This window comes from Heloderma suspectum, chromosome 14 (genome assembly GCF_057233095.1).
Source record: "Heloderma suspectum isolate Gila_16-S chromosome 14, 16-S_ref, whole genome shotgun sequence".
Classification (NCBI taxonomy): domain Eukaryota; kingdom Metazoa; phylum Chordata; class Lepidosauria; order Squamata; family Helodermatidae; genus Heloderma; species Heloderma suspectum.
Genome location: NC_139471.1, coordinates 2,852,630 through 2,880,411, shown reverse-complemented (window position 1 = coordinate 2,880,411; position 27,782 = coordinate 2,852,630). Strand labels below are relative to the sequence as shown.

Genomic DNA, 27,782 nt, shown 5'->3' with positions numbered 1-27,782 from the left:
AACTTCACACAGTTCTTCATTTTACAGACCAAAGCATGCAACAAGAAGATCACAGAAATACTTTAATGTTTTGCATGTGTGTTCGTTTTGGCTGTTACATGCAAATGTTCTGACTCCAATTATGTCCAACAATAGGGAATTAGATCAGTAAGTGAGCAGATGGAACAAGGAGGGATAGCACCATTTCAAAACAAGAAATACTATGTTGTAAAAAGAAAAAAAAATCCCTGATTATAAATATTAAAGCTGCATCTGAGCGAAACCAAGCCATTTATAGACAGAAACTTGGCTTTGGGTTTAATTCTATACATAAGGACGGGAATATCTCACTTTCCAACGTTTGGACCTCATCCGGAAGAAAAAGTACATGATCATTAAAAATAAAGACGAAGCTATGTAAAGAACAATGCACAGGCTCATGTCAACATTAGAGAAGCCAATGCCCAAGAAAGACACAGCCTGTTTCATTTCCTCCTCAATCACTGACTCGACCACCTTTTTTCCTCGGTCTTTGACAGGGCCATCCTGGGCCATCCATCTGTCAAAGACTCTCGACCTCGAGTCTAACAATTTCTCTGGATCCGGAAGCTTGTCCTCATTCCTTTGGCTTTGTTTCTTGAGTGGGCTTTTCTCCCTCCCTTCTTGGAGTTCACTTTCTTCAGGATGAGCTTGGCCCTCTGTGTACGTATACAAAATGTTGTCGCTGCCATAGTGATGCTTCAGGAACTGTAACACCTGGCCCTTGTTCCAGGCATGTACGCCTTTAATTTCTTCATGGCATTCAGGACAAATATCTGGAGATGGCCACTGGACTTTAGGGAATTTTGGATCTTCACTCAAATCACCTGTCAGAAGAGAGTGGGAGAAAAGCAAAACTTCAATGGACCAAGAAAGTCTAGGAGCCCTGAACAAATATATGTATTATAAACCCAAGAGATAGGAAGACAAACTTGCTTCACACATCATTTGGCATTCACCTTCTTATTTGGCCAGGAACTGTTTACTAATGAGCAGAAACATGAAACAGTGACATTTCCTAATACAGAAATTCCCAAACCTAGGAAAATCCAGGGGACTTTTAGGATGCATTTTGCCAAAACAACTTAAAAATGAACCAGAGAGCTTCCTTTCTGCTCTTCCCTTATACTCCTGTGCATTTAAAAAAAAGCTAGTCAGTCGCATTTGTCACTCCTGATCATACCTACCCATTGCTGCTTGCTTACCAGGTGCAAGACAAATACGTGTGTGTGGTGTGTGTGTGTGTGTGTGTGTGTGTACACATGCATATTTACAGCAGTATTTAAATGCTCTACCTATAGCTTCTGGTTATAACCCTTGTTTAGGAAATAAGAAAGCCATTGCATTCTTAAGTTATAAAAAATGCCATCTAAAAGAAAACAAAACCAATCCTATACATGTTTAGCCCTCCAGCTAGCTAACATCCAAGAATGCTGACTTGGGGGGGGGGGGGGGGACGGACGGACATACTTGTATCCTGGAAAACGGCATAGCTAAACAGGGGCACATAAGGCTGCACATTTTGTCTGCAAAAAACATTTTGTCTGCAATAAATGCTGCAACATTTTGCCTCCCACACGTATATTCAGTAACAGGAAGTGTCAAAGTAAAAGAAATAACATTGTTATTTCCAAAACAGAATCAGTAAAGCAAAAATAAAACAAAAAAGCCGCAGGCAGCTTTTGCCTGTACCTGCCAGCCTGGTGTTCACCACGTTGTGTTTCTCCCAGAGCCAGAGGACAGCTTCATCCAAGGTCTTCACCGAATCCAGAGACTGCCTGGCCATCTCTGCAAAGTGCTGGGCGCAGGCTCGGCACCCAAAGAAATCCTGGATGTACCTCTGCATGACCTGCAGGACCGCCCGAGGGTCGCCTCCCAAACCTGCCATGAGTGGTATGCAAACACAGTTCAGTGGATACAGGTGTGCACCCATGTTATGCAACATAAAACATTTTCTTTACACATTTTAATAAACTGGAAGATGGTTATTATCTGGTTTGCCCCACTTCTCCTCCAAACCCTCCATTTTTAAACCTCACCATCTCTCCAGAGTTTCATTTTCTCCAAGTCCTTTATACTATACTCTAAAATAAAAACTTTTCTTTCAGATAAGAGATTGAGGTGCTTAGGAATGCCCTCATATGCCCAAAGGCATGGAAATTATACATTCAGGTTCCTGGGCTTAACCTCCCAGGAAGTTAGCTGCATGTAAGCAATAATTATAGTGGTACGATTCATTGCATGTAAGCAAGAAACACATCTTACAGTCTCACCTGTTCTGCTCAGTCACAATTCAGCCTCCATACACTCACACCTTCCCCTTGTCTTTTCAGCCCCAACACTCTTAGGTTGGGGACAATACCAAAGCTGGAGTCACAGGAGAGTTTAAAATTCAAAAGCGTCTATGTTAATTTTGACAACCCGGCTCCGGCATCATTTACCTTAAGCTACAAAAGTGCAATCCCATATAATTTTAATACAAAATTGGTTGGCTTTGGAAGTACAAACATAGGAACACCAGAAGGATGCCTTACACTGAGTCAGCCCCTTGGTCCATCTAGTCCAGTACTGTCGACACTGACTGGAAGCAGCAGCTCTCCAGGGTTTCAGGCAGGAATATTCCCAGCCCTACCTGGAGATGCCGGGGATCAAACTGGGGCCGTTCTGCCTGCAAAGCAGGGGCTCTGCCACTGAACAGGGCTACAGTTTATGCTGGAAATTGTAAACTAGCCAAGGAAGTTATAGCAGGTGCTAGGTTTTTACTTCCAAAATGAGGAAGTTCCATTGTAACCATCTAAATCTATTCCTCTGCATACCCTTCAACACATTTAAGACAGTATAGCACAGTGGATAGGAAGTTTGACTTCAAATCCCTGGTTGAACAGGTAACTTATCACTCTCAGTCCAGCCTAGCTCACAGGACAAGAATAAAACAGAACACCACAATCTATGCCATTCTGAGCATTTTGTGGGAAAAGCAAAGCACAAATGCAAGTCAGTATATTTTACTATGCTTCTTAGTTTATTCAGCTATGAAATATTAATGATTTTTCTAAAATGTCCACTACTAAAAAGAAATTATGTTTCATTTAAATTTGGAAACAAAAATGATACAAAAGAACCTCAGAATTGCCAATACTGAAATCAGCCTTCCCCAGCCTGCTGGACTACAACTCCCATAATCACCCAGGCAGCAGAGCAGATTTCTGCTATGGGCTTTCAGGCAGGAGAGAAACCATCTGTGTGGCCCATTTTGCTTTGGTACTGGCCATTCTTCCTGCAACCCCCACTGATTATCTCAATAATCATTAGATACACATTACAGGTATAATATAGACAGAGGCATATTGAAGTTTTTGGCACAGCAGCAACTATACTTAACATGCAACAATCCTGTGAGGTAGGTCATTATCATCCCTATATTGAAGGCCAGGGTCAAGCAGTTTGCCTAAGCGAACTTGTGGCTGAGAAGAGATTTGTACCAGTGACTTCACAGCTCGCACTCTTCATCTGTAATCCTCCTATGCACTCTTAGAGCCCAATGCTAAGCAGCAAGGCGTATCTAAGTCTATTTATTTCAGTGGGCTTACGTGAGCCTAACTCTAAAGAGGATCAGGGTATTACCTGGAAGTAAGCCCCACTGAACCTGGAGAGACTTGCTTCTGAGTAAACACGCAGAAGATTGGGCTGCTGGTTACTACATCTGCTAGGGATGATCTTACAAGCCGTGCAGCAAAGGGAAATGATCTCTCTCTCTCTCTCTCTCTCTCTCTCTCTCTCTCTCTCACTCACACACACACACACACACACACACACTGATTTGTTCTGAAGGCAGAAAGAAATGGGAACATGAGAGCATGATCTTGCAAGCTATGCAACCAAGGGGAAACCATCATTTGTTTTAAGATACAAACAAAATAAAAATTGGACTGGTCTTTATTTTATTTTTATTTAACAGTATTTATGAATTGCTTACATGAGATACGTTTCTAAGCAATGAACAAAAACAAGAAGACAGAGGACAGGATTACCTTCCAGAGGGTCTGCTTGCTGGAAATTGTATGTTTTCAGTAGGCGCTGAAAACCCAGAAAGGTGGGTGCTATGATACTAAAGGCCCTAATCGAGCTATGATGGACCAAGACCTCTGATTTTGTGTGTGGCCTTCTCTTACCTGCATAGATCATGCTCTCGTGTGCCTAATTCTTTCTAGCTTCAGAACATCCCCCAGCCCCTGATCCAAGTACTTACATACCAATTAATTCTGAATTGGTATGTAAGCACAATATGAATTGGTATGTAAGTACCATTTTATTGGGGCAAGCACAGTTGCCCCAATAAAACAGTACAACCTGAAATAATCTTGATCCCAATTAACCTTCACAGGTTCAGCAACTCACAAAATACTCTCAAAAACGACAGTGCGTACCTCTGCAAGTGATTGCACTTCAGTAATTCACAGGAAAGAAAGCCCCCTGTCAGAAACCCTGGAGAGCAGCTGCCAATCAAAGTCAAGAATACTGGGCTTGATGGACCAAGGGTTTGACACAGCAGAAGGCAGCTTCCTGTGTTCCTGTGACTGGTTGCCACTGAAAAAGCAGGCGAAAACCCCGAGTGTGGACATTGATCTCTTCCCTAAACACACGCACACAGCTCCACAATTCTTCATTTACAAAGACATTCTAATATAAAATGGTTTAACCAAATTTTCACCATGGGATTGTTTTGGAAGTTACATTTTTCTTGCAGAAAGATCTTGAGGAAAATTAAAATGGAGCCAATTCATCTGGGGAAATATAAACAAACTATGTAGGGCAAGGGTGGGCAACTTTGGGAGGTCCAGGGGCCCTCCTCGGACTTCTCCCCAAGGGCTGCCCCTCCCCTTGCAGGTATTAACAAGCTAATTCTGACTCTTTGGGCACTCCGTAGCAGCTCGTGATGCCATTTTGTTCATTTTGAAATATTTTGGGGGTCCCCCTGAATTTCAAGTGGTGGTGGGGGCCGCATTGGGAAGCTGCAAGGGCCGCATGTTGCCCACTCCTGATCAAAGGAGAAACAGAGCACTTTTGTGCAGATGTTCAAATCACTGGCAAGAACACCCCCATCCCCAAGCAAACTCTTTACAATTAAAAGAAGCCACCGAAAGGTTCATCCTGTTTGTCTTTCTTTTATCAGCCCAGAGCTGGCATCTTCCACAAACAGCTGCCACATCTCTTTGCAATCCCCTCCCCCTTTCTCTTTCCTCTCAAAACTGCTACAATTCAGGGTAACCCTAATCTTTAAAGTGGCAAGAACCATAAAATCCCACCTGTGGCTGGAAGGATTAGGGGGCTTTTTAGTAGATGGGATTTAAAACAAGCAAGAAGGAGAGGAAAACCTCCCAAGACATAATCCGGCAGCCTCAGGCTGACCCAATTCTTTGGCCATAAGAAATGATCATCAAAAATATGGCCTGGTTTAAATGGACAGCAAAGTGTGTTGAAGACACACACACACACACAGAGAGCGAGCGAGCGAGCACCAACCTAAAGAAGCAGACTTTAAACTTTCAACCTTGTACCGCAATAGAACAACCAGATAAGAACTAATAACATAGGAATCGCAGAAGCTGCCTTCTACTGAGTCAGACCCTGGATCCATCTAGCCCAGTACTCTGGACACTGACTGCCAGCCATGGCTCTCCAGGGTTTCAGGCAAGAATCTTTCCAAGCCCTACTTGGAGATAATGCCGGGGATCGAACCTGGGGCCTTCTGCAGGCAAAGCAGGGGCTCTACCACTGAGCTACATCCCCTCCCCATCTGGTACGGTCACCCATTGTGATCACAGGATGGAAAGAATGCTATTTAAGACATTAAGACACTTGCCATCGCCTGTCCCTGTTAAAGACTAACCAACCTCACTGTTTAACATTGAATCCCCCCCCCACCCCTCATGTGTATATATTCCTGACAACAGAGGTAACACTTCATGCATTTGGAGAAGTGGGCTGGGTCCACGAAAGCTCATGCCACCATAAATTTGTTAGTGTGTGACTAACCAGCTTTCCCAAGCCTGTGCCCTCCAGACATATTGGACTACAACTCCCAGTATTCCCAGCCAGCATGACCAGTGGTCAGGGACAATGGGAGGTGATCTCCAACACATCTGGAGGGCACCAGGTTGAGGAAGCCTGGTCTATAAGGTGCTGCAAGACTCTTGGCCAACACAGCTACCTCTTTGGAAATCCTTAAGAACACCTGAGCCAATGTGGCAAGGACATGCTTGCAAACATGCACTATCATGTGGGGCCACTGGTTAGGGAGCATAAATGGGCTGTGACCCCCTGCTGAGTGTACACTTGATGGCACCATGGTTTTGCTACTATGGAAAGAAGAACATAAGAAGAGCCCTGCTGGACCAGACCAAGTGCCCGTCTAGTCCAGCATTCTATTCACTCAGTGGCCAGCCAGAACATGTGAAGCATCCTTTGGCATGTAGCTCTAAAAATTGGGCAGGAGGCAAGCACCTTTCTTTGATCACTTGCAAGAATGAAGAAGAAATATTGCTGGAATGCCAGCATCTCAACTGCGCTAGACTGAATTGCTTCTGTCCCCTCCCATATACAACTACCCAGACCTTAAGATCATCTTTAGGAGTCCTTCTCCAGGAGCCCCTGCCAAAGAAGGTGAGGTGGGTGGCTACTAGGAAGACAGCGTTTTCTGCTGTGGCACCTGGTTGTGGAATGAGCTTCCCAGAGAGGTTCGCCTGGTGCCTACATTGTGCTCTTTTTGGCACCAGGTGAAGACACTTCATTGTCCAAGGCATTTTAGTTTTTCTGTTTCAAATTTGGTATTGTATTTTAAATCTTTGTATGGCAGCTAGGTTCTATTTGGTTATTATTTTTTATACTGTAGTTTCAAACTTTTAAATTTGTATATCATATTTTTGCGTCTTATATTTTATGGTTTTAATTGTTGTGAACCACCGAGAGAACTTTGACTACTGGGCGGCATAGAAGTGTAACAAATAAATAATATTTAATTATTATTTAATTTAATTATTTAATAAATAAAAAAGTTGCTATAAGGATGCTCTCTGAACAGAGACTCAGTTTCTTGCCCAAGCATCAACAACACAACTGAGTGGCTATTTAAGATCCCCCCATCCCTTTAACTCTCAGGCGTTTTCACCTCCTACCTGTGTTGAGTAAGGCCTTTGGCCGAATTGCCGCTTGAACAGTTAGCGTATGGAACAGCTTCCAGAAAGAACAAGTGTATCCTCTCAGCTCTGGCCTGCTGCCCTGGCAACCAACCCACTGGACGTGGCTGGTGAGAAACAGTCCTGAGATCTAGAAAGTGCAAAAGACCCACAAACATCTCATGCCTGAACACACGGCAAGAGTGATGGAAAGGCTACTTCGGTAGAAACCCATTCTGAATAACTTTTGAAAAAAATCTCAATACGTGGGCTTGGAAATTACGGAAGTTGAAAAATCATGATCTTTGACATGAATCTTTGTTTCCCATCCTTCAGTGTATTTGACTTCATTTTTACACCCTCAAATCATGAGGATTAAGACCATGAAAGCCAAGGCCCACTTAATTAAACTCTCAGAAACTTATTCTCCCTTATACACACTGCAGAAGATTCTGAGGTTCAACAGGGGTGTTAAACCACAGGCCAGGGGGCCAAATCTGGCCCACCAGGCATACCCAGATGGCCACGCCCCTTTCCCTGGCCACATCCCTTTCCTCCACCTGCCAATTGTTTAGTAGTTTCCCAGGTTTTGTGCCGTTTTCCCCTCCGTTCTAAAAGGTTGAAATGCCTCTCCTAAGGCTTAGTTATCGCCATTAAGAGCTTTAAGCTAAAATGTGCTGGTGTTTGGGGTATTGTGCCTTCGATCATGCCCACTAGTGGAATGTGGGCCCCAAGAGCTTCTCTGAATCGGAATTTGGCTCGGGCTAAAAGAGGTTTAACACCCCTGTGCAAGGAAAAGCAGCCCATGGGGATTGCTTGAAAGGCTGACTGCCATACATGCTGTTCCTGCTGTGAGTTAAGTGTCACACAGAAGCGTGTCTTGGATTACAGAACACCCCCCTTTGACTAAACCTGCATTTTCAAGCTGAAAATGAGTCATGGCTTACCCGCATTTTGTTGTTGAGCAGATCAAGGATGGCATCATAAGGGATTTTGTCTAATGGGAGGCTCACCAGCCACACTTCCAGTGTCTCCAACAACTTCATCACAGGCTGATGGCCAGGAAATAGCTGTGCAAAAGACAAGGTTAGCCACATCTTAAAGCTTTATCGTCACCAACATATGCTACGCATAATGTTTTTATCTGCTTTCCTTTTCTTAAAGACTCAATCAGTTGGGGAAAAAAGACTACTAAATACAACATGATAGATTCATGAACTGTGAAAATGGCAAAAGAGCAATTACACGCTCTTAGAATTTTGACTGCAGATACAGGGCAAACAATAAAAGTTGCTGCTACATGCAACACATAATTAACTTACAGAATGAATTGCCACAACATGCAGCAATGGTCAATTTCATAAATTATTTTTGGGGGGAAATATTGGCAGATAGGCCTCTTAACAGCGGCATTCACACGTATGTTTAGAGGTGATTTATGTTCACCATGGTTTGTTGCTTTAGCCATGAATCATCTTGAACGAGCAAACAAATCCAGACTTGTTTGCCCTATTTCTGGTTTCCTTCTCTCCCATCATTTTGCCAGCATTCAGAGCAGTTTCATTTTTAGGCTGCACTTGCTGGGCACCCCTGTTTCAGAGCAACAAGCCAGGATAAGCCATGGTTCTGGGTTCAGACATCATGACAAGCCACGGTTTAAACAAGCCAAACTTCATAAGCTAACAACAAACCATGGCTTCTAATTAACAAACCATGGTTTGCAGGGATGGGCCCAGATGTAACGACAAGCCAGATTTCAAAGTGCCACACCAATGCTTAGCATTATGTGTGAACCACTCCAATGGCTGCTAACCACGATATGTAAAGGGTGAGACAACCCCTTCAGTTCAGGGGCAATACACGTCTGAGGAAAAACAGCAGGGGTGGCTGTCTCTATCAATTCGGTGCTGTTTCTGAGCTTCCCAGGGCGTCAAGTTGCCCCCTGCTGGACTCGACAGACTACTGATCTGACCCAGCAAGTTCCTTATTTATAAATAAAGTCCCATCTCAACTTTAAAATAACCCTCTCAAATATATTTGTCCCGAAATACATCAAAACCAAGGAGGGGGGAAACATTACCAGAGTAGGAAACAAGCAATGAAAACCAGACTTTGGATGGATCTTTACTGGTCAAAGAAGTCATTAAAAGCTGGGTCAGCTTCTACAGGGATAGGGGCCATAGTTCAGTGGCAGAGCCCCTCCTTTGCATGCAGAAGGTCCAATCTCCGGCTTCTTCGGACAGAGCGAGGAAAGAATCCAGCCTGAATCCTCGAAGACTCACTGCCAGTAGGTGCAAACAATACTGGGCTAGATGGACCCAAAGTCTGACCCTGTAGAAGGCAGCTTCCTATGTTCTTTTGCGAGACCTAAACTGCTGCGCAGGGATTTACAAGCTGGCACTGGCAGCATGCCCTAACCTCTCAACCCCCATGTAGAATAAGGAAAGGAAGATTTCAGACAGAAATCCCACAGGATTCCACATGCAGAACTCAAAGAGCACTCACAAGGGGGGGCTCTTGGTGGGACCTGAAAGAAGCTGCAGTCTTAGGGTGCTGAGAAAGCAACATTACTGCAAGCTGCGTTAAAAGCCAAGGAAGTAATCCTATAACCATCAAAATCCCAGGTCTGAAAACTGAACACAGAGTCCGGTGACTTAGCAACAAATGCTCTAAGTGCTTTTCTTTAGAAAATTAGTACAGTGTAAGACATCCCATAATCTGGCATCAGCCAAGCTGTTTTCACACTAAAATATTTACGATAAAAATGGAGTTAAAATCTTCAGGAGAGGGGGAGCACATAAACAGAGCACAGGCTGGGGCTACAATTCAACCTCTCTGTACTTTGTTGGAAGATAATGCCACGGATTCTTAATTTCAGAAAAGGCCTGCTTGGCTTTTGTTTGGTTTTGACAGAGCATGCTCCACAACCCAAACTGGCACATTTGGGGAGGGTTACGGAGAGGGGGGAGAAAAACGAGATCCAGACGAGGGCCACCTTCACTTATTCACCAACAGCTACCCAAGTAAATTGCATTAGCCAGGCAAATTCCATCAGGGAGAAGAAAGGGATAACATGATGGACAGTTTTAACATCACCTTCCCAAGCTGCCAAATGGCAATTTCTGACCTTGCACTGCCACGGGGTTGAAAGCATGCCTGAATAATTTTCATGTAACAGCAGGTACCTGGACACATTACCTTCCCTCTCTCCTCGCCACACTGAAACTAAAACTGATCTGCCTTGCTTAAAAATAATAAAGCCTATAACAGAAAATCCTTAACAGAGTGTGCGCAAACCTCCGTTGTTAGCTGGAGTCGTTTCAGCACCTTGGCGCCTCTTATTTTATACATTGCCTTGTTTTAAATTGTTACAGCTTCTCACTTCGTAGAAGAGGCTAGAACGTGTAGGGTGCAACCCTATGCAGAAAAAAAGTTCTACAACTCCCAGCATGCCCCAGCAAGCTATGGGAGCTGTTGGACTTTACTCTGTCTAAACATGCATAGGATTGCACCTTTCATTTTGTATTTATCCAACTCATTATCCTAGTTTTGGGTTGTATACCAGAAGGATGCATAACCCCATGCAAACATGCTTGCTTTCCCCCACCCACCCACCTTGTAAATCCTGGATTTGTATTTAATAATACAAAAATGAAAGTCTGCCTTGTAAATTCAGGAGTTGTATCTTATTAATTTATTTATTTGTAGAGTGCTTTATACCACAGATGGCCAGTTTCTCTGCTCTTTACTCTAGGCAGGGGTTCAAACCTGCATGTGTATATTCCCACACAAACATCCATGCTCTATAATAAAGATGGCACCACCTAAAGATGACATCATTGTTTGCCTGGCTATGCCAAACATCATAAAGATGACATCACTGTTTGCCTGGCTATACCCAAACACAGGAGTGAGGAACTGCAAGCCCACAGACCAAATCCAGTTCTCTGAAGTTCCCCAGATGGCCACACTGCCAGCTCCCGGCACCACTCCCTTTCCCCCAATTGCGGAATGTCTCCCGATTGTTTGGTGGTTTCCCAGTGTTTCCACAGCTTTTCCTCATTCCAAAAGAACTCTCCCGAGGCTTCGTTACTGGCAATAAGAACTTCAAGCTAAAATAAGCTGGCATTTTGTATGTTTTTAACCTCCAGCCCTTCCACCTTTAGTCTCACCCCTAATGCTGGAAGAGGTTCCCTCCCCTGCCTTAACACATACAAACTCCAAAGGGAGATGAAGCAATGTGTGAGTCTCACAGAGCTTGAAAATGTCCATCTTCCTAATGTTTTTTTTAAAAATCACAGTTCGTTTCAAATTTGGTGCGGGTTCCAAACAATGTGCTCTGGGGAAAGGCTGGTCAGATTCTGTTCTGAGATTGCCACGCTGGCTGGGGCATGCTGGGAGTTGCAGTCCAGCACATATGCAGGGCACCAGGTTAGGGAAGGCTAATGTAAGGCATATTATCACAATACAAAAGGGAACTGAAGTGAAACTGGGGGTGGTCTCTCAGGTCTACTGGGGACCCTGCTGCTCTCTCTCCACATTCTGTGTGTTCCTATTCATACTAGTAACTGGAAGCCTCCAAACAGTCACTGCATCTTCTCACCCTAACAGAACTGTTTCTGCTCTTAAGCAGGGGCTCTCTATGTTCAAGTCCCCACCATCTGTACAGAAGCATTTTGGGAGGAGGCAGGGCTCCCTTTCAGAACACAGCACTTGATGCAAAACTCTAACTTGCCTGCCAAAAGGGCATATATGGAATGGCCATTCCCAGATTAACATGAGAAATTACTTTGGAAGTTCAGGAGAGAGAGTTACCAGGAGTCTAGAATCAGATGCAGTTACTGAGCGGGAACAGAAGATGAGCATAGATCAGGTAGAAACCATCACTCATCCTGGTAAGTGGCGATAGCACACACATACCAGTTTCCTTAAATCATCATTATTGTTTACACAAAACATCCATCCATAACAAACCAATCTTAAAACAGGAAACATTTACATCAGATTGAGGGGGAAAGTGCACACAGCCTAATATCATCTGAAAACATATCGTTCCAGAAGACCACAATATTCCCCATTTCTGTAAACATCCTATGTTGTACATCCTACCTCAGAACTTTCTTTCTACATTAGCTTTAACATGACAGCCATGACCCAAATTCTGTAAAACTACGCAGAAAGGGGAAGTTTGACCGATTGCTTCCATTAATGGGCTACAGTTATTTTAGCTGCTGTTAACAAAATGATTACCACCTCCACGTCAGTCTCTTCAACCACGCTGTATGAATGATTTAGCAGAGTACCTAAAGGATTTTCGGGAATGTTGTATCCTGTAATCTGCTCTATATAATATAAAAAAGTTTCCCACCACTTTGATTTGCGCTGTTTTCATGAGGCCGCACTACCCTACTCTAGCATAGTAGCAACTAGCAGCCTTGGTTCTAATCTGACCTTGGCAATGGGCTGCCAGGCTGGCAGCTATTAATCCTTCCCCTACCGCCACGTAAACGTATCAAAGTTTGCTTTATTAGAAATTTCCAGAAGCTTAAGAGAGGCCTCTGCCGCATTAGATTTACGGCACTCTTGTAAACGCAATTGAAAGATCAAAAATGTTTACCTTGGCAAGGAGTATAACAACATCCTTGAAGGTCTTTAGCTCAGCTCCCTCAAGAGTTTTGTGAGTGGCAAGTTCTACCCTGAGCAAGTAATGCAACCCTGACTCAAGGTCAGCCATATACAGCTTAGATCTGAAAAAAGACACACAGACAACTTTGAAAGTGGCATGTTGGTTTTACCTGCACAGGTCAGGAAGGCAAAATGACTAAACTGTTGGTGCTTTTAACATTTCAGAACAGATATTTATCCTTAGCATCTTCTATTTCACACTATTATGTACTACTCTGGGCAGCTCACAACAATTTAAATCACAATACAATAAAAAACATATATTCAGCAAAAACACAAACAATAAAAATAGCAGAAACTATGCCATTAAAAGCGCAACCCAGCATTACTTACTTATCAAAGTCTTTCCATTCCTTGATGTCCATGTTGTCTTCTCTGCTTTGCCTGACAGGTGTTGAGAGCTGTGAAGGAAGCTTTCTTCTAACACCAGAGAGTGACTTTAAATAGGAAGAAAAGAAAGACCGAAGAGGCTTCAAACTGTGTATGGAAGGACAGTGTAAAGGTTAAAAAAAAGCCTCAAGCTAAACATCTTGTCCTGACGCTACTATCTGGATAACCATCATATCCACTTATGGAATTTTCCCATCTGTTAGACATCTGCCACACAGGTAGCTAAAGAGCTTTACTCGTTTGAGCAGGTTTTCTGTAATTATGCAGCTGCTGTTTCATTGTTTTTGTACTGCTTTTATCATTATTGCAGCAGAAATAGTTTTTAATAGCGTATTTTAGACTGTGACTCTGTGTAAACTGCTTAGAAATAGTATATTAAGCAGCATGTAAGTATTAATAATAATAAATAATCAAAGCTCCATTTCCTTTGGCACATCCTGAGGACCGGTAGCTCAGCAAAGCGGCCACACTTTCCAGGACAGCAGAATTACCCAAGTATTACTAATGTTCAGCTTTACTTTTTGTCTCAAAGAAGGAGAATTCTAATTTACTATCAACTTTAATCATCCCATACAGCAGAGGTGTTGAACCTCTTTCAGCCCAAGGGTCAAATTCAATTTTGGGGAAACTCTCAAAGGCTGTGTTCCAGTGGTAGGTGAGGCCAAAGGGGCAGGGCCAAAATACCAGCATATTGTAGCTTAAAGCTTTTACTGCCAGTAACTCAGCCTTAGGAACAGAGGCATTTCAACCTTTGAGAAGGGGGGGGGGGTAGACTATGCAAAAGCTGGGAAGCCACCAAACCATCAAGCGGTTGGGAAAAGGGGATGGGGCCAGAGAAAGGGGGTGTGGCCATCTGGAGAACCACTGAGGGGCCGTAGCTCAGCTTGAGAATTCCTGCTTTGCATGCAGAAGGTCCCAGGTTCGATACTTGGCATCTCCAGATAGGTCAGGAAAAATACCTGCCTGAAACCCTGGACAGCTGTTGCTACCAGTCAGTGACAACAACACTGGGCTAGATGGACCGAGGGTATGACTCAGTATAAGGCAGCTTCCTACATTCCTATGAGGCCAGATCTGGCCCCAGTTCGGCTGGATTTGGCCCACGGGCCTGAGGTTCTACATCACTGCCATACAGAATGATATATAGAATATATTAAAGCAAACAAACTCCTGTATAAACCAAGGGCACACAGTTTATATGGGGCTCCCACTTGACAGTTCCCAGTGAGTTGCCTGTCAATGCCACGTGTTAGCTGGTTATGAACTGAGTTATCTAAGAGGCAGCTAAGACAACAACTCACTTCAGAGCTTAACGGAAGCCTCAGAAACACAGTGCCTAAAACCTCACATCCATACTTACATGTTAATTAATCCATGGGACCCATTTGGATAGATCAGGTAAGATGAAGGGACTGAGGTAACACTAAGCTTCTCCAGAAAAGCAGTATCAGAATTCAGCACTCGTTTTACCACAATGTTTTCGTACTGACTCAGGTCCAAGATCACCTGGGTAGAAAAACACATACACGCAAGTAACTGATGTTGCTGAAAGTTCAACTCACGCTTCATGGAAAAGCAAAGTTCAGAAGGTGCAGATATGCTATAATCAGCTTCATAGAGCCATTGCGTCCAGAGAGACGACTTAACAGCCCACCCAGGTTTACTCAGAGGCAATGAAGCCATGGTGTAATTTGCTGAGCTGAAACGCTTGCAAGCAAAGGGGCAGAGAAAGTGCCTTAATCACGCTTTGCTCAGTACACATGTTTATTTATTATTATTTATTATTAAATTTATTAATCGCCCATTTGGCTGGTCACCCAGCCACTCTGGGCGATGTACAACATACCATAAAACAATTTAAAACAATAAAATTCTACCATAATTTTTTTTTTAAATACCCTAACCCACCCCAAATGCCTGCCTGAACAACCACGTTTTTAATGCACGACAGAAGCTCATTAAAGAGGGGGCATGACGGAGTTCCCTAGGGAGGGAGTTCCACAGAGTGGGGGCCACCACAGAAAAGGCCCTCTCCCTCGTCCCCACCAGTCTAGCTGTCCTGGCTGATGGGACAGAGAGAAGGCCATCTGAGGCTGATCTTGTTAAGCAGCCTGTCTGGTGTTGCTGGAGGCGCTCCTTAAGATAGGCTGGGCCGGAACCATATAGGGTTTTAAAGGTCAAAACCAACACCTTGAATTTGGCCCGGAAAACAACTGGTAACCAGTGCAACTCCTTCAGCACTGGAGTGATGTGATCTCGCCGGCGGCTGCCTTTAATCAGGTGAGCCGCCGCATTCTGTACCAGCTGCAGCTTTCAAACTGTCTTCAAGGGTAACCCCACGTAGAGCGCATTACAGTAGTCTAAACGAGAGGAGACCAGGGCATGTACTACAGATGGGAACAGATGGTCGGGAAGGAAGGGGCGCAGCCGCCGTATCAGATGGAGTTGATACAGCGCTGTCCGGCTCACAGCTGACACCTGAGCCTCCATGGACAGCTGGGAGTCCAAAATGACCCCCAGGCTGCGGACCTGGTCTTTCAAGGGTAGCCGTACCCCATTCAACACCAGGTCAACATCCCCCAGCCTCCTCTTGTCTCCCACCAAAAGTACCTCGGTCTTGTCAGGGTTCAGCTTCAGCTTATTCCTCCCCATCCAGCCACTCACCATCTCCAGACATTTGGACAGGGATTCTACGGCCAACCTTGGTGAAGATTTGAATGAGAGGTAGAGCTGCGTGTCATCCGCATATTGATGACACTGCACCCCAAACCTCCTGATGATAGCCCCCAGCGGCTTCACATAGATGTTAAATAGCATCGGGGAGAGGATGGAACCCTGTGGCACCCCACAAGTAAGTGGCCACGGGTCCGAAACCTCCTCTCCCAGTGCTACCCTCTGGTACCTGCCGGAGAGGAAGGACTGGAACCACTGCAATACAGTGTCTCCAATGTAATTTCATTTATCCCGAGTTACCATGTGAATCCATGGTAACTTCAAAACAAGGATTCACATCATGGCTTGCTGCCAATCTTTAATCGAGGTTTGGGTATTCAGGCATAACTGGATTAAGGAAAACAAGTCAAGGCTAAGGATTATGTCTGCAAAGGAGGAATCTCTGTAACTGGTATAGATAAACCCACCTAGAAGGAAAGGGCACCATAAGTCAGGGGTCCCCCAACCTTTTTGTGTCAGTGGGCACATCTGGAATTTTGAGAGAATACTGCGACAGCTCTCACAAAACGCCTGCCACTGGGGACACCTTGTCCATTCATAAAATGGCTGTTGTGATGGGCATGGCCAGTCACAGAACACCCATTCCCCCAGAAGGCAAACTGATGAGACTAAAACGAAAGGGGCTTGCCCAAGAATGCAAGTACAAAGCAAAGGTAGAGTCTGAGCTCCAAAACACTCCGTTGAACCCAAATAAAGACTGCACTGGAGAATGGCACTTTGCTTTTCAGCATGCCAGCCTCCCAATTAAAAATATACATCTTAATAAAATAAAAATCAGAAGGGCTGAGAGCCTGGTGGGCACCAAGGAGACCCCAGCTAGATGTTATGGTGTGAACACTGTTTGTTTTGCATCTGTAGTGCTGCATAGTAGTAGAGACCTTTAGATGTTGAAATTATCTGACAAACTTGAAAACAGACAAATTGAAGACTTTTCATCCAGTGCAGAAATAAACTTGCACAATCAGAACCAAGACCTCTGACATTCCTTTTTGGATGAATTTGGCCCAAACCCAATTCATTCCACAGTACAATTGTAGCATTTGTACATATTCTCATTCCCACCACACAAGTGAGGGGTTTAGTGTATAAACAGCCCAGTCTTTTAAACATACAGGATGACATAAAAATATACTAAATCATGTTTATACTTCAGTAGCGGGATAAAGCTTTCAAAGACTGTATTACCTCTCGCCCAACATATGAGTTCACGTCCTCAAAAATAACAGCAGTATAATATGGAATGTTTTTATCAAAAAGGAAGAACATTTCTTCTGACCTGTTTAAAAAAACAACAACAGTTATTTGACATACAGTGCAAAAGGTAGACTGGGATCTACTGGTAGATCTCTGGGTGATCTGCAAAAGATCTACAAGGATTTCTGAATCCCAATTGTTTAACAGTAGCAACTACCAGTGCAATCCTAGGCTTGTCTACTCAGAAGTAAGCCGCACTGAATTCAGTGGGACTTACTCCCAGGGGAGTGTTATAGTATTGCAGCCTAAGGGTACAATTTTATGCATGGCTGAGAGTTGTTAAAAGCCTGAGAGAGGGCTTTTTTCTGTCTAAACATGCATAGGGTTGTGTCTTAAAGTGCTCTTATTTCTAAATTAGACTGCTCTAATTAAGAAAGCTTGGGGGAGAAAACTAAGAGTAGATTTTTGTATGAAAGAACTATAAGCTCACTATGGCTGTGTTCACACATAATGCTTAGCCATGGTTTATGTTAACCATGGTTTATTGCTGTCGCCATGAATTATCTTGCAGACAGACAAACAAACTGCAGCATAATTTCCCTGTTTCTGCTTTGTTTCTTTCTCACCCATCTTGCCAGCCTTCAAAGTGGGCGGACAGCAGCACAAACAAGCCAGAGAATAAGCCACAAATCTGGGTTCTGAAATCACAAGCCATGGTTCAAACAAGCCAGACTTTGTAAGCCAACAGCAAACTATGGCTTGTATTTGTGGTTTATAGCTAGTTAACAAACCACGGTTTGCTTGAGGGGATGGTTAAGACACAACTACAAGCCAGAGTTCAACAAACCACACCATGCCTTAGTGTTATGTGCGAACCACGCCTTTCAGTACCGAAAGCATGTGCTCAGAGGCAATTCCTTAATTTGAATATGTCTGCTACATCGCACTTGGCTTGAGTTGGTTGACCTCAGGTTTCTTGTAAAAAAAAGTCAACCCTGAAACTCTGCAGTCTGCCCTCCTCTGATACAAGGAACTTCACCATTTCAGCTCTGCAGGATCTTCTCTGGCACCCCACTCCAAAGCCCGTCTTAGTCCCACTGCAGAGGAACATGCACTCGGGGTGGAGCTATGCATGCGGCAATGCAATCACCATGAAGCGGGCTGGGTTCTAGAAGCCTTATCACACACTGGATGGTAACAGAGGCTTCAACGGACCCATATTGCTCATCACCACATAAACAGGTTGCCCAGCTGCCTAGGCTGGGGGGCGGGGGAGGAGATAACCCTCTTTCAGACCCTGGGGCCTGAATTCCTTTCCAGAGAAGCTCTTGAGGGCCGAATTCTAGCAGGAAGGAAGAAAGGGGCAGGGCCAAAATGCCCCGAACGCCAGCATCTTTTAGCTGAAAGCTCTTCCTGCCAGTCACTAAGCCTTAGGAGGGGCACTTCAACCTTCTAGAAAGGGGAAAAACCTGCACAAAAGCCAGGAAACCAACAAACGATTGGCGGCTGGAGGAGAGGGAGTGGGGCCATGGGAAGGGGACACCGCCATCCAGGGAATCCCAGAGGGGCGGATCAGCAAATGTATTTGTTCCACAGGAATTAAAAGAAAGCCTGCTACTCTGTTTAGTGGCTAGTGTTGGACTAGGACTTAGGAGGTCCAGGTTGAAGTCCCCACTTGGGCATGAAGCTCGGTAGATGACTTTGGGCCAGTAGCTGACTCTTAGCCTCACCTACCTCACAGGGTTGTTGTGAGAATAAAATAGAGTCGAAGAGGACCATGTAAGCTGCCTTGGGCTCCTTGCAAGAGGAAAAAAGGTGGGATATAAATGTAATTAATAAATAAATAATAAATAAAGCCTTCTTTTGAAGAACATCGCCAGACACCCTCACACTGGTTACAGCTATGGAAGACACTCACCCAATTGGTTCCAAAGGGGGACAAGCAGACGGCTTTGCTTCTTGGGAGTGGTTCTGCAGAAAATCAATCATTGTCTGACGGACAGTCTGAAGTTCCCGATCTGAGCCTGTTAAGGAGAGAACCACCACACACTTCAGTGTGGACTCCTAATCCGAGGCCCCCTTGGCACCTTACCATGCCCGCTGCTTAGAAGCACAGTAATCCACCCAAAAACTTCCTCTGATCAATCAGAAGGGTTCAAGCATGCAGAACATGGGACTGGTGGCCCAAAGCAGTTCTTGCAGGGCAGTACATCACTCAGTGCTGCTTGGTGGTTTGAAGCAGGCACCTCTGATGGGAGGATTTGGATACAGCTGCACCAGCGTGCCCACAAGGGACCCGACAGAGCCCAACATGGAACGCAAGAAACCATCTTTCAATAATCTTTTAATTATTAGTTTCACTTTGTCAATCAGAGATGCTACTGACCAGACTCTAAACTTGAGAGCTTATTTCAAATGTTAGGTTACATTTACTGGAAACCACCTTGATTTTTCTTTAGTATTTTGCTAAAAAACTCTCAAGTGTTGTTTGAGGGAAGAAATGCACATTTCCTGGGGAATCATCTTACCAAGGTGACTTTCTCCAGTTGTGAACTGCTTTGTAAAAGCTCTGAAAAACTGGGGGGGGGGGGAATGAGAGAAAGAAAAGTGTTTGTTAAGAATAGCCATCACTGCTCATAATGAAGCCAAACAACTCTAGGGGAGTTCAGCTGAGACAATAAACATTAAGCCTTCTAAAAAAGCAAAATATGAAGCCTTGTAATACTAGTAATTAACCTACAGCAGGGGTCCCCAGCCATCTTGGGTTGGTGGGCACATTTGAAATTTTGAGAGTATTGTGGTCACTCTTACACAATGACTTCTATGGGGGTGGGGCTTGCCCATTCATACAATGGCTGCCATGGTGGGCATGCCCAGTCACAAAATACTCATTTCCTAGAAGGCAAACTGGTGAGATTCAAAGGAAAAGAGCTCGTGCAAGAACCCAAGTACAAAGCAAAGGGGGATTCTGAGGTCAAAACACAAAACCACTTTTTGGAATTCAAATAAAGATGGAGCACCTCTCCTTTTTATCCTCACAACCCTGTGAGGTAAGCTAGGCTGAGAGTCAGTGACTGGGCCAAAGTCACCCATAAAACGTCACGGCAGAGTGGGGACTAAAATCCAGATGTCCCCAGTCCTAGTCCAATACTCTAACCACTACACCACACTAGCTCTCAGCTCAAGCTATATATTTTCTCCCTGAAGTGGGGGGGGGGGGGATTTAATTGCCCCACCCATTAATTTTTTTGTGGGGAAAGATATCATATGGTGCTGAAATTTGGAGTACGAGAGAGCTAAACTCCTTTGAGATCACTCAGAGCCAGTTTCTGAAAGTAATTTTGTGCCTTCCACAAAGTCCTCCAGTCAAAACACTGAGGGCAGAAGTTGGTCTTAACTCAATCACAGCCAGTAGACACAAATTGAAGAAATGGCAGGTTTTGCTTCTAAATTATAATATACATTATAATAATATTGATGGATATGTTTTATCTAAACACCCTTAAGAAGTTTATCAAAGACAACTTCTTTAATAAGGATATTTTCTTGGCTATGGGAATGAAACTCTATGCAGTTTTTGTTATGGGTTCAGTTTGATGAATGGATTTCTAAGAGCTGACATTTTACTTCTTAAGGAAACCTTTAACTAACCTGAAATTTCAAGCCATGCTAACAGCTTTTTGGGGATGGCGAATATGCAACTCCAGAAGAGCAGAGATACATATGCAACTAGAGTTAAATTAAAAACATTATTCATTATATGCTATATGACTTTTTATATAGTGTCCCTAAGGAAGTATTTTTGTCTACCTTTTTGTCTAATCTGGAGAGCGGGCAGGGAAGGGAAAGTTGCGTGACCATGAAGAGATTTGTGTTTTGTTAACCAACACAGATTAATATATTATTTCCAAAACAACATTATATGTCATGGATGCACAAAAAATCTTGAGGAATTATTTGAAGTCCACCTTGCAGTGGGGACTCAGTCGCTGAGAAGTGCTCTGTTATGAACACTTATGATCTTTGCTCCAATTTCCTTTGGTTTCTGTAAAAATGTCAATCGCAGTACTGTGATAACCTAAGAAACTGATCAAAGGTGAATGCAGGCCTTAGAACCAAATAGTTCTTAGCAGCAAAAGAAGAAAGCTTAGGGCATCCTTCCTAGATTCCATCTAGCTGCTCTGCAAAAAGAAAAAGTTAACAGGAAGGCAGGGAGCAATTTCAGCAATCAAACAGTCACCACAGTTTGTGTGGTAAGATTTAAGGGGGGAAAGCCACACACATTTCAGGCTGTGTTTAACCAAGTGGAACAACATGAATCTACCTTCTGGTGTGCCCGGAAACGCTTACCCTGAAAGTGGGATAGTACTGGATTCCATACTCTTTACATGTCTCAAAGTTTTCCTCATCCCCACAATCCAGCACTCCAACTCTAATGGCAGGTTCCCACTCTGAAAGAAAACAGAGCTGTTATTGTCCTTTCACTTCAATACAGCAATTGCATGTCCCTGGACCTGGTTCTCCAAGGACATTAGAGACACGAGCATGAGACCAAACAATATCCCCCAAGCCTCCTCCCCTGTCTTGGAGGAGAGACCTACAGTTTCCAGAACTTTAATCAAATTGGCTCCCTACAACCAATCAGAGCTGACAGATACAGATGAGCATATCTGTCAAGCTCAATTTCACTCAGGTTCTCATTTTTCCAGTGGCAAGTTTGATCCAGCCCAATTCTGCATCAGACTGTGAAATTCATTTTAGTCTGCAGAAACGTTTGTTTCCATTTTGCACAGTTTAAAAAAATCCACATTTTTGTACACATTCTTTCCAAATGTACCCATTTGTGTGTGCAGTTTTGCAAATGTACACATCTTCCTCATTGAATAAAGGTTTTTGTGCAAATATACACTATTTTGGTGTGCCTTTGGGGGAAATATATGCATTTTTTGTGTTCATTTTTTGAAATGCATGGGTTTTTTTTTTGAGAATCGCATTACAAACTTCGGAAATGTATGGATTTGAGCAGCAAACTGTGTTCTGGTTCATGTTTAGGTTCAGGAAGTGCAAATTTGGTAAATTCACATCGATATGCAAACCAAACACATTTCTCCCCCATCCTTAACTACAGTTCAGTATATTTAAAAATCCATTAAAGAGGTACCAGGGGAGATCCTGCCAGAAGCAAAACACATCTATATGCAAAAGACCAAAAGCAAAATGTTTCCAGACAGTCAGACAAATACTCGTAGCAAGGGACCACACCTAGTAAACCCCACTATGGAGAGGTGCACCATATACGAGGGTTAACATTAAAGATTATAATCTGTGTAATCGGCTTAATCCATCCTGTTGAAGAAGCCAAATGGCACAGGAATCACCGGTATATCTTCCCAAAATCTCGAGTTGCATGCAAGCAATACAGTACAGTTAATACCCCCATCTGTTTGGCATAGCAAATGACACACTTTCTGAAAAAAATGCTTTTAAGAAACACTCAGGACAAATGGTGCTGAGGTGTTCTTGCTAATTATATTAGAGTTTCCAGTTGAACCACTGGAGAAGTTAGAGATACTTAACTCCCATCCACACACACACACAATTGTTTAGCAACAGACGGGTTATGACATGACCACCTGCAGGAAAGAGAGAGAGAGAGACTCCAAGCAGAAAGAGAAGAAGCCAAAGCTAACACTGCAGGTGCCCAGACCAGGACCTTACTTTCAATACACCTAAGGTGGGAGACATTCCCCCCGCCACTTTTTTTTAAGCAGCAGGCCTCCATGCCATGCCACAAACACCTCAAGAATCTTGCCATGTGGCATTTGTGGTTGGGAGGGGGCAGCCCTGCTGCTTGATAGACACAAGTCTAAAAGCCCCATCCGCCCCTCTGTTTGCAAAGTCAGTTCTGCAGGCCATTGTATCCTGGATTTTTGTGGAGGTTTCCTCTTTTAGAACCCCTGGAATAAAACACACATCAGAAAGGAAAACAATTCCTGCTTTCATAGAAAAAGGACAGTGAACATTTGGAGGCATCATCAAGCCCCAAGCCTCCCCACACATTTCCTGCAGAAATGCATCTTTTCCCAACTTTGTTTTCCTTTGAAAGATGCAGCATTTACTAGCCTGTTGAAAACTGCTATTGTACATAAACATGCAGACAGCTGAACGGACACCAGGATAACTATAAGCATCTCTGAGCAGATGGACCAGCATTCAGGCAGACACACAATAGGCGTCACACACAAAAAGGCAAGCTCAAAAAGTTTGGCTTCGGGTTATCTGCCTCATTCATGATTCAGCACCGCTGCTTTTCCCTTTCCCACCTGTCTCGGACCCTCACACGACAATGAACAGGAGCTGTATAAAGCCAATGCAAATGGATCTCCTTCACAACAATGCCCGCTCTGAGACAAATACTTGGTTAAGTGCACCAGCTGCCAGGCGAGTTGTTCAGCATAAGGGAGCTTCCGAGAAAAAGAGAAAGGATGGCAGCCATGCTTCCATCCATCCTTGTCTTCAGTTCATTCTCAGGCTCTCTCTTCACATTAGGAAGCAGGCCGGAGACTGAAGTGCATCAATAATTTATATGCTAGTTTATGACAACGAACTGCTAACATACGAATAAAAACCATGCAAGCCTAAATTAAGGGCTTAGTTGCAAATGATTTGGCATGGTTTTAAGAACGATCCACCACTGTGTATCTGACCCAGTGAGTGCTGGAGGCTTTGTCATGCCCACACTTCCCAGACTATGATTATTTATACAGCACCATCTATGTACATGATGCTTTACAGAGAACAGGTGTGGTATGTCCCTACCCAGAGGGCCTTACAATCTAAAATTGACACAGGGAAGCAACAGAAGGAGAAAAGGCACAAAGCAGCCAGTTCTTTTCTGCATTGTCCGCACGCTATATCTCTTTGTAGTAATGCTTAGGTCCATCTTGTTTCCTTCAACACATTGTATACCAAAGAGCTCTCTCAACACCAGCACTACTCAAATTGCATTCTCCAGGAGAACAGCAAGAAGACTCTCTAGCCAAAAACATCTGTACAGGCAGACAGATTAAGGGGGCGCTGCATGTTCCAGCACCTGTTTATAGTTCTCTTAGCAAACATTTAAATGGGGCATAAGTAGTAAAAAGAACCTCCAGTTGTAGCACACTGAAAACTTCCTTGCCCAATGCATAAGCTAGCAGCTTAAACAAAGAAAGGCATTGCACAAATCGTTCGGCTCACCCTACCAGCATGTCTGTTACACAGACCGATTCTCTTATATACAAGCAGGCCTTAGGGATGTATGAAAGTCACTTACCTTTTCGAAGGGTGACATTCGCGGTGGGGGGGAGGCGCTCCGTCCCTCCCCCCGAAATTCTCCCTGGCTGGCTCCGTAGTGACTCCACGGAGCCGCCAGCCAGGGCCGCCCACAGCTGGACATCCAGACGCTGGGCTGCACAGGGACACAAATGGCGCCCGCCGTAGCCGCCGTCATTTGCATCCCTGTATTTCGCCGTGATATGCTACGTATATATTTGCGTAGCCTATCACGGCCTCCACAGGGACGCAAATGGTGCATCCATTTGCGTCCAAAGAAGCAAATGGCGGCTGCAGACACGGCCGCCATTCGCAAAGCAGCGCAAACGGCAGCAGGCAAGTGCTCTGTTTCGTACGCCTTTCACGGGGGGGGGGGGGGGGGCTTTGTTCCGCCATTGATTTCAGGGGGCCTCACCGAGATCCGTGGCAGAATTCTCTGACATCCCTACTTGGAGTACATGTTTTGCATGCAGCAGGTCCAAGCTTCAAGAGGCAGGGCTGAGAAAAACCTGTCTCAAACCTGTTGCCCGTCAGCATAATACTGAGCTACACAGAGCCATAGTCTGTCTTGGTTATACTGTGGCCATCCCTACTCCTCTACGTAAGATAACTTATGTAGCAGGGCCTGGCAAAGCTGAAGATCTGACTGCACAGCCCCCAACCTTCTCCATGTGTGGTGTAGTGGCTAGAGTGTTGCACTGGGAGTCAGGAGATCCGGGTTCTAGTCCCCACTAGGCCATGGAAGCTCACTGGGTGACTTTGGGCCAGTCATAAACTCTCAGCCCAACTCACCTCACTGGGATGTTGTTGTAAGAATAAAATAGAGGAGGAGAATTATGTACGCTGCCTTGGGTTCCTTAAGGAGGAAAAAAAGGCGGGATAGAAATGTAATAAAATAATAAAAAATGTATTTCTTTCCCAGGCTGTTCATAGCAATGTAGGTATCAGAGCAGTTATAATGGAAGCACTGAGATCGCACTGAGCTGGTTTGGGCAGGCTGTGTTAGTAGTGAAGGGTTGTTTCTTTCTAAATCTGATCATTAGTTATTCACCCAGTTAGTGCAACACCCTTAGCAAGGAACCTTCAGGGGAGGGAGGGAGCCTGCTTGGCTTGGTATCTTCCTTTCTCACATTCTGAACCAGGAGTGTCCCATGGCAGACACATCTCCTAGTTCCCATTTGAGCTCCACCAAAGCTCCAGCAAACTGGAGAACAAGACGGAGGAAATGTGGGGCCAATGGTCAGGTATGACAGGAGTTGGAGTCCAAAACATGTGGAGGGCACCAGACTGGGGAAGACTGGACTACATTCACTGACTGGCAGTGGCTCGCCAGGTTTGAGACAGGGGACTGCTCCATCCCTACCTGCAAATGCCCTGTGTTCACCTGCATGCAAAGCACGTATTCTACCACAGTGCAACAGCCCTTCCACATCCATGGACACAAGGGATACCTTCGCTCACTACACACACGGCAGAAGCGAGATGACCAACAAAGCTATACAGCTTCTCTGCTATGAGGATATTCTGTGTACGATATCCTCCCCTTGACATGGAAAATTCAGATAATCAACACAACCTTTGAACATTGACCGTGCCCCCTTCTCCTCTTTCCATCCCCACCACCATTCTCTTTTTTCTCTCATGGACTTGCCATCTGCAGCTATGTCTGTTGCATTTATGCACACACATGCACAAACACACTGGACAGAGAGATTCAATACGAGTATTTTTTTAAAAAACAACACTGACAAATATTGCAAGGAAGAGCACAGGAAGGAAAGGGGAACTCTCTCCTGCTACAAATTAGACAGGCACCAGCCCGTCTGGCTTTTCGACACCTCCTGAAAACATTCTTCTCCCAACAAACATCCCCAGGGAAGTAATATCATCATACACAGCAGCTTCCCCCATCCTGGTGCGCTCCAGATATTTCAGACTGCGCCCCTCAGCATTCCTGACAGTTGGCCATGCTGGCTGGGAGCCGCTGGGAGTTATAGCCCAACCCATGTGGAGGGCACGAGGCTGGAGAAGGGTGACACACAGCATTTACTTATCATCTTATACTGTAATATTTGCGCACTGCTTAGATTCCAGCCTTCCCAAACTTGGAGCTCTCCAGATGCGCTGGACTATACCTCTGAGAATCCCACAACCAGCTATGAACCCTCCAGATGTACTGGACTACCTGGTACCTTCCAGGTGTGTCAGACAACACCCAATTTCCCCCAGCCAGCTATGCACCATCCAGATGTGTTTGGCCTACATGACACCTTCCAGGCGTGTCAGACAACACTACCCAATTTCCCCCAGCCAGCTATGCACCATCCAGATGTTTGGACTACCTGGCACCTTCGAGATATGTTGGACTACAACTCCCAACATCCCACAACCCGCAATGCACCCTCCAGATGTGCTGGTGCTACTTGTGTCCTCCAGATGCGGAACCCTCCAGATGGGTTGGGCTACAACGCCCAGCCATGCTGGCTGGGGGGGTGCTGGGAGTTGCAGTCCAACACATCTGGAAGGTACCAGGTCGGGAGAAGGCTGGCTTAGAAACTTCTCTTACTGTAAACGAAGCATAAATATAATTGGATAAAGAGGCAGGTGGGGGGGAGCCCCCCACGACGATGCAGCCCCGCGGCCTCCCTCAACGGGCAGACCTCCCCTAGGTGGCCGCGGGGAGGAAGCCCCGGGATGCGGCAGGGGGCGCGCAGGCCTGGGGGGGCGCTCCGGGGGTCCCTCACCGTGCACGTCTCCGGCCAAGGCCCGCCAGGTGGGCGCGAAGGCCACGCAGTGCCCGCACGACGAGGAGTAGAACTGCACCAGCCAGGCCGAGGGCGAGTCGCGCAGGGCCTGCCGCACCGTGCCGGCCTCCAGCACCCACACCGGATCCACCCCGGCCGGGTAGAGCCGCGAGCCGCCCGGCGACGCCCAAGCCAGCAGCAGCAGCAGCGGCCACCGCCACGGCACGGGGAAGAAGAAGAGGCCGCCCTCCGAGGGGCTACGTCCGGCTTCCTCCATCTCGGGGTAGGAGTTAGGCTTCGAGGCCTACCTTAGCAACGGAGCGCCTGCCTTAGCGACGAGCCCGGCATGCACCGGGCGGGGGGGCGGGCACAGCCTGCCCGCCGCGCCGCACGTCGCATTCACCCAATCAGCGAGGCGGACGCAGCCGAGGGGGCGCGGCGCGGGCCCCGCCCCCTCCTCCGCCATTAAAGGGCAAGTCGCCTCCACGGGGCGCGGCGCGGCGCTCGGCCTCGTGATTCCGTCGCCGTT

General features: G+C 45.3%; 1 protein-coding gene across 1 annotated transcript; it reads right to left on the bottom strand.

Moving 5' to 3' along the window:
- QSOX2 (quiescin sulfhydryl oxidase 2) lies at positions 1–27,570 on the bottom strand. The gene is made up of 12 exons (XM_084821257.1): positions 27,254–27,570; positions 21,546–21,646; positions 19,724–19,772; positions 19,114–19,219; positions 17,187–17,277; positions 14,629–14,774; positions 13,212–13,355; positions 12,811–12,940; positions 8,141–8,263; positions 7,194–7,344; positions 1,711–1,899; positions 1–845 (listed from the first exon to the last, which is right to left on the bottom strand). The coding sequence occupies exons 1-12, from the start codon at positions 27,528–27,530 to the stop codon at positions 304–306; spliced, it is 2,049 nt and encodes a 682-aa protein (XP_084677383.1). The 5' UTR covers positions 27,531–27,570; the 3' UTR covers positions 1–303.
- Positions 27,571–27,782: the final 212 nt, after the last annotated feature.

Coding starts and splice junctions, on each gene's coding strand:
- QSOX2 (XM_084821257.1), bottom strand. CDS start 27,530: ATGGAGGAAGCCGGACGTAGCCCCTCGGAGGGCGGCCTCTTCTTCTTC. Junction 19,773..21,545: donor AGTACTATCCCACTTTCAGG/GTAAGCGTTTCC, acceptor CCCCCCCCCCAG/TTTTTCAGAGCTTTTACAAA. Junction 7,345..8,140: donor TGCTCAACAACAAAATGCGG/GTAAGCCATGAC, acceptor TGCACTTTCTAG/ATCTCAGGACTGTTTCTCAC.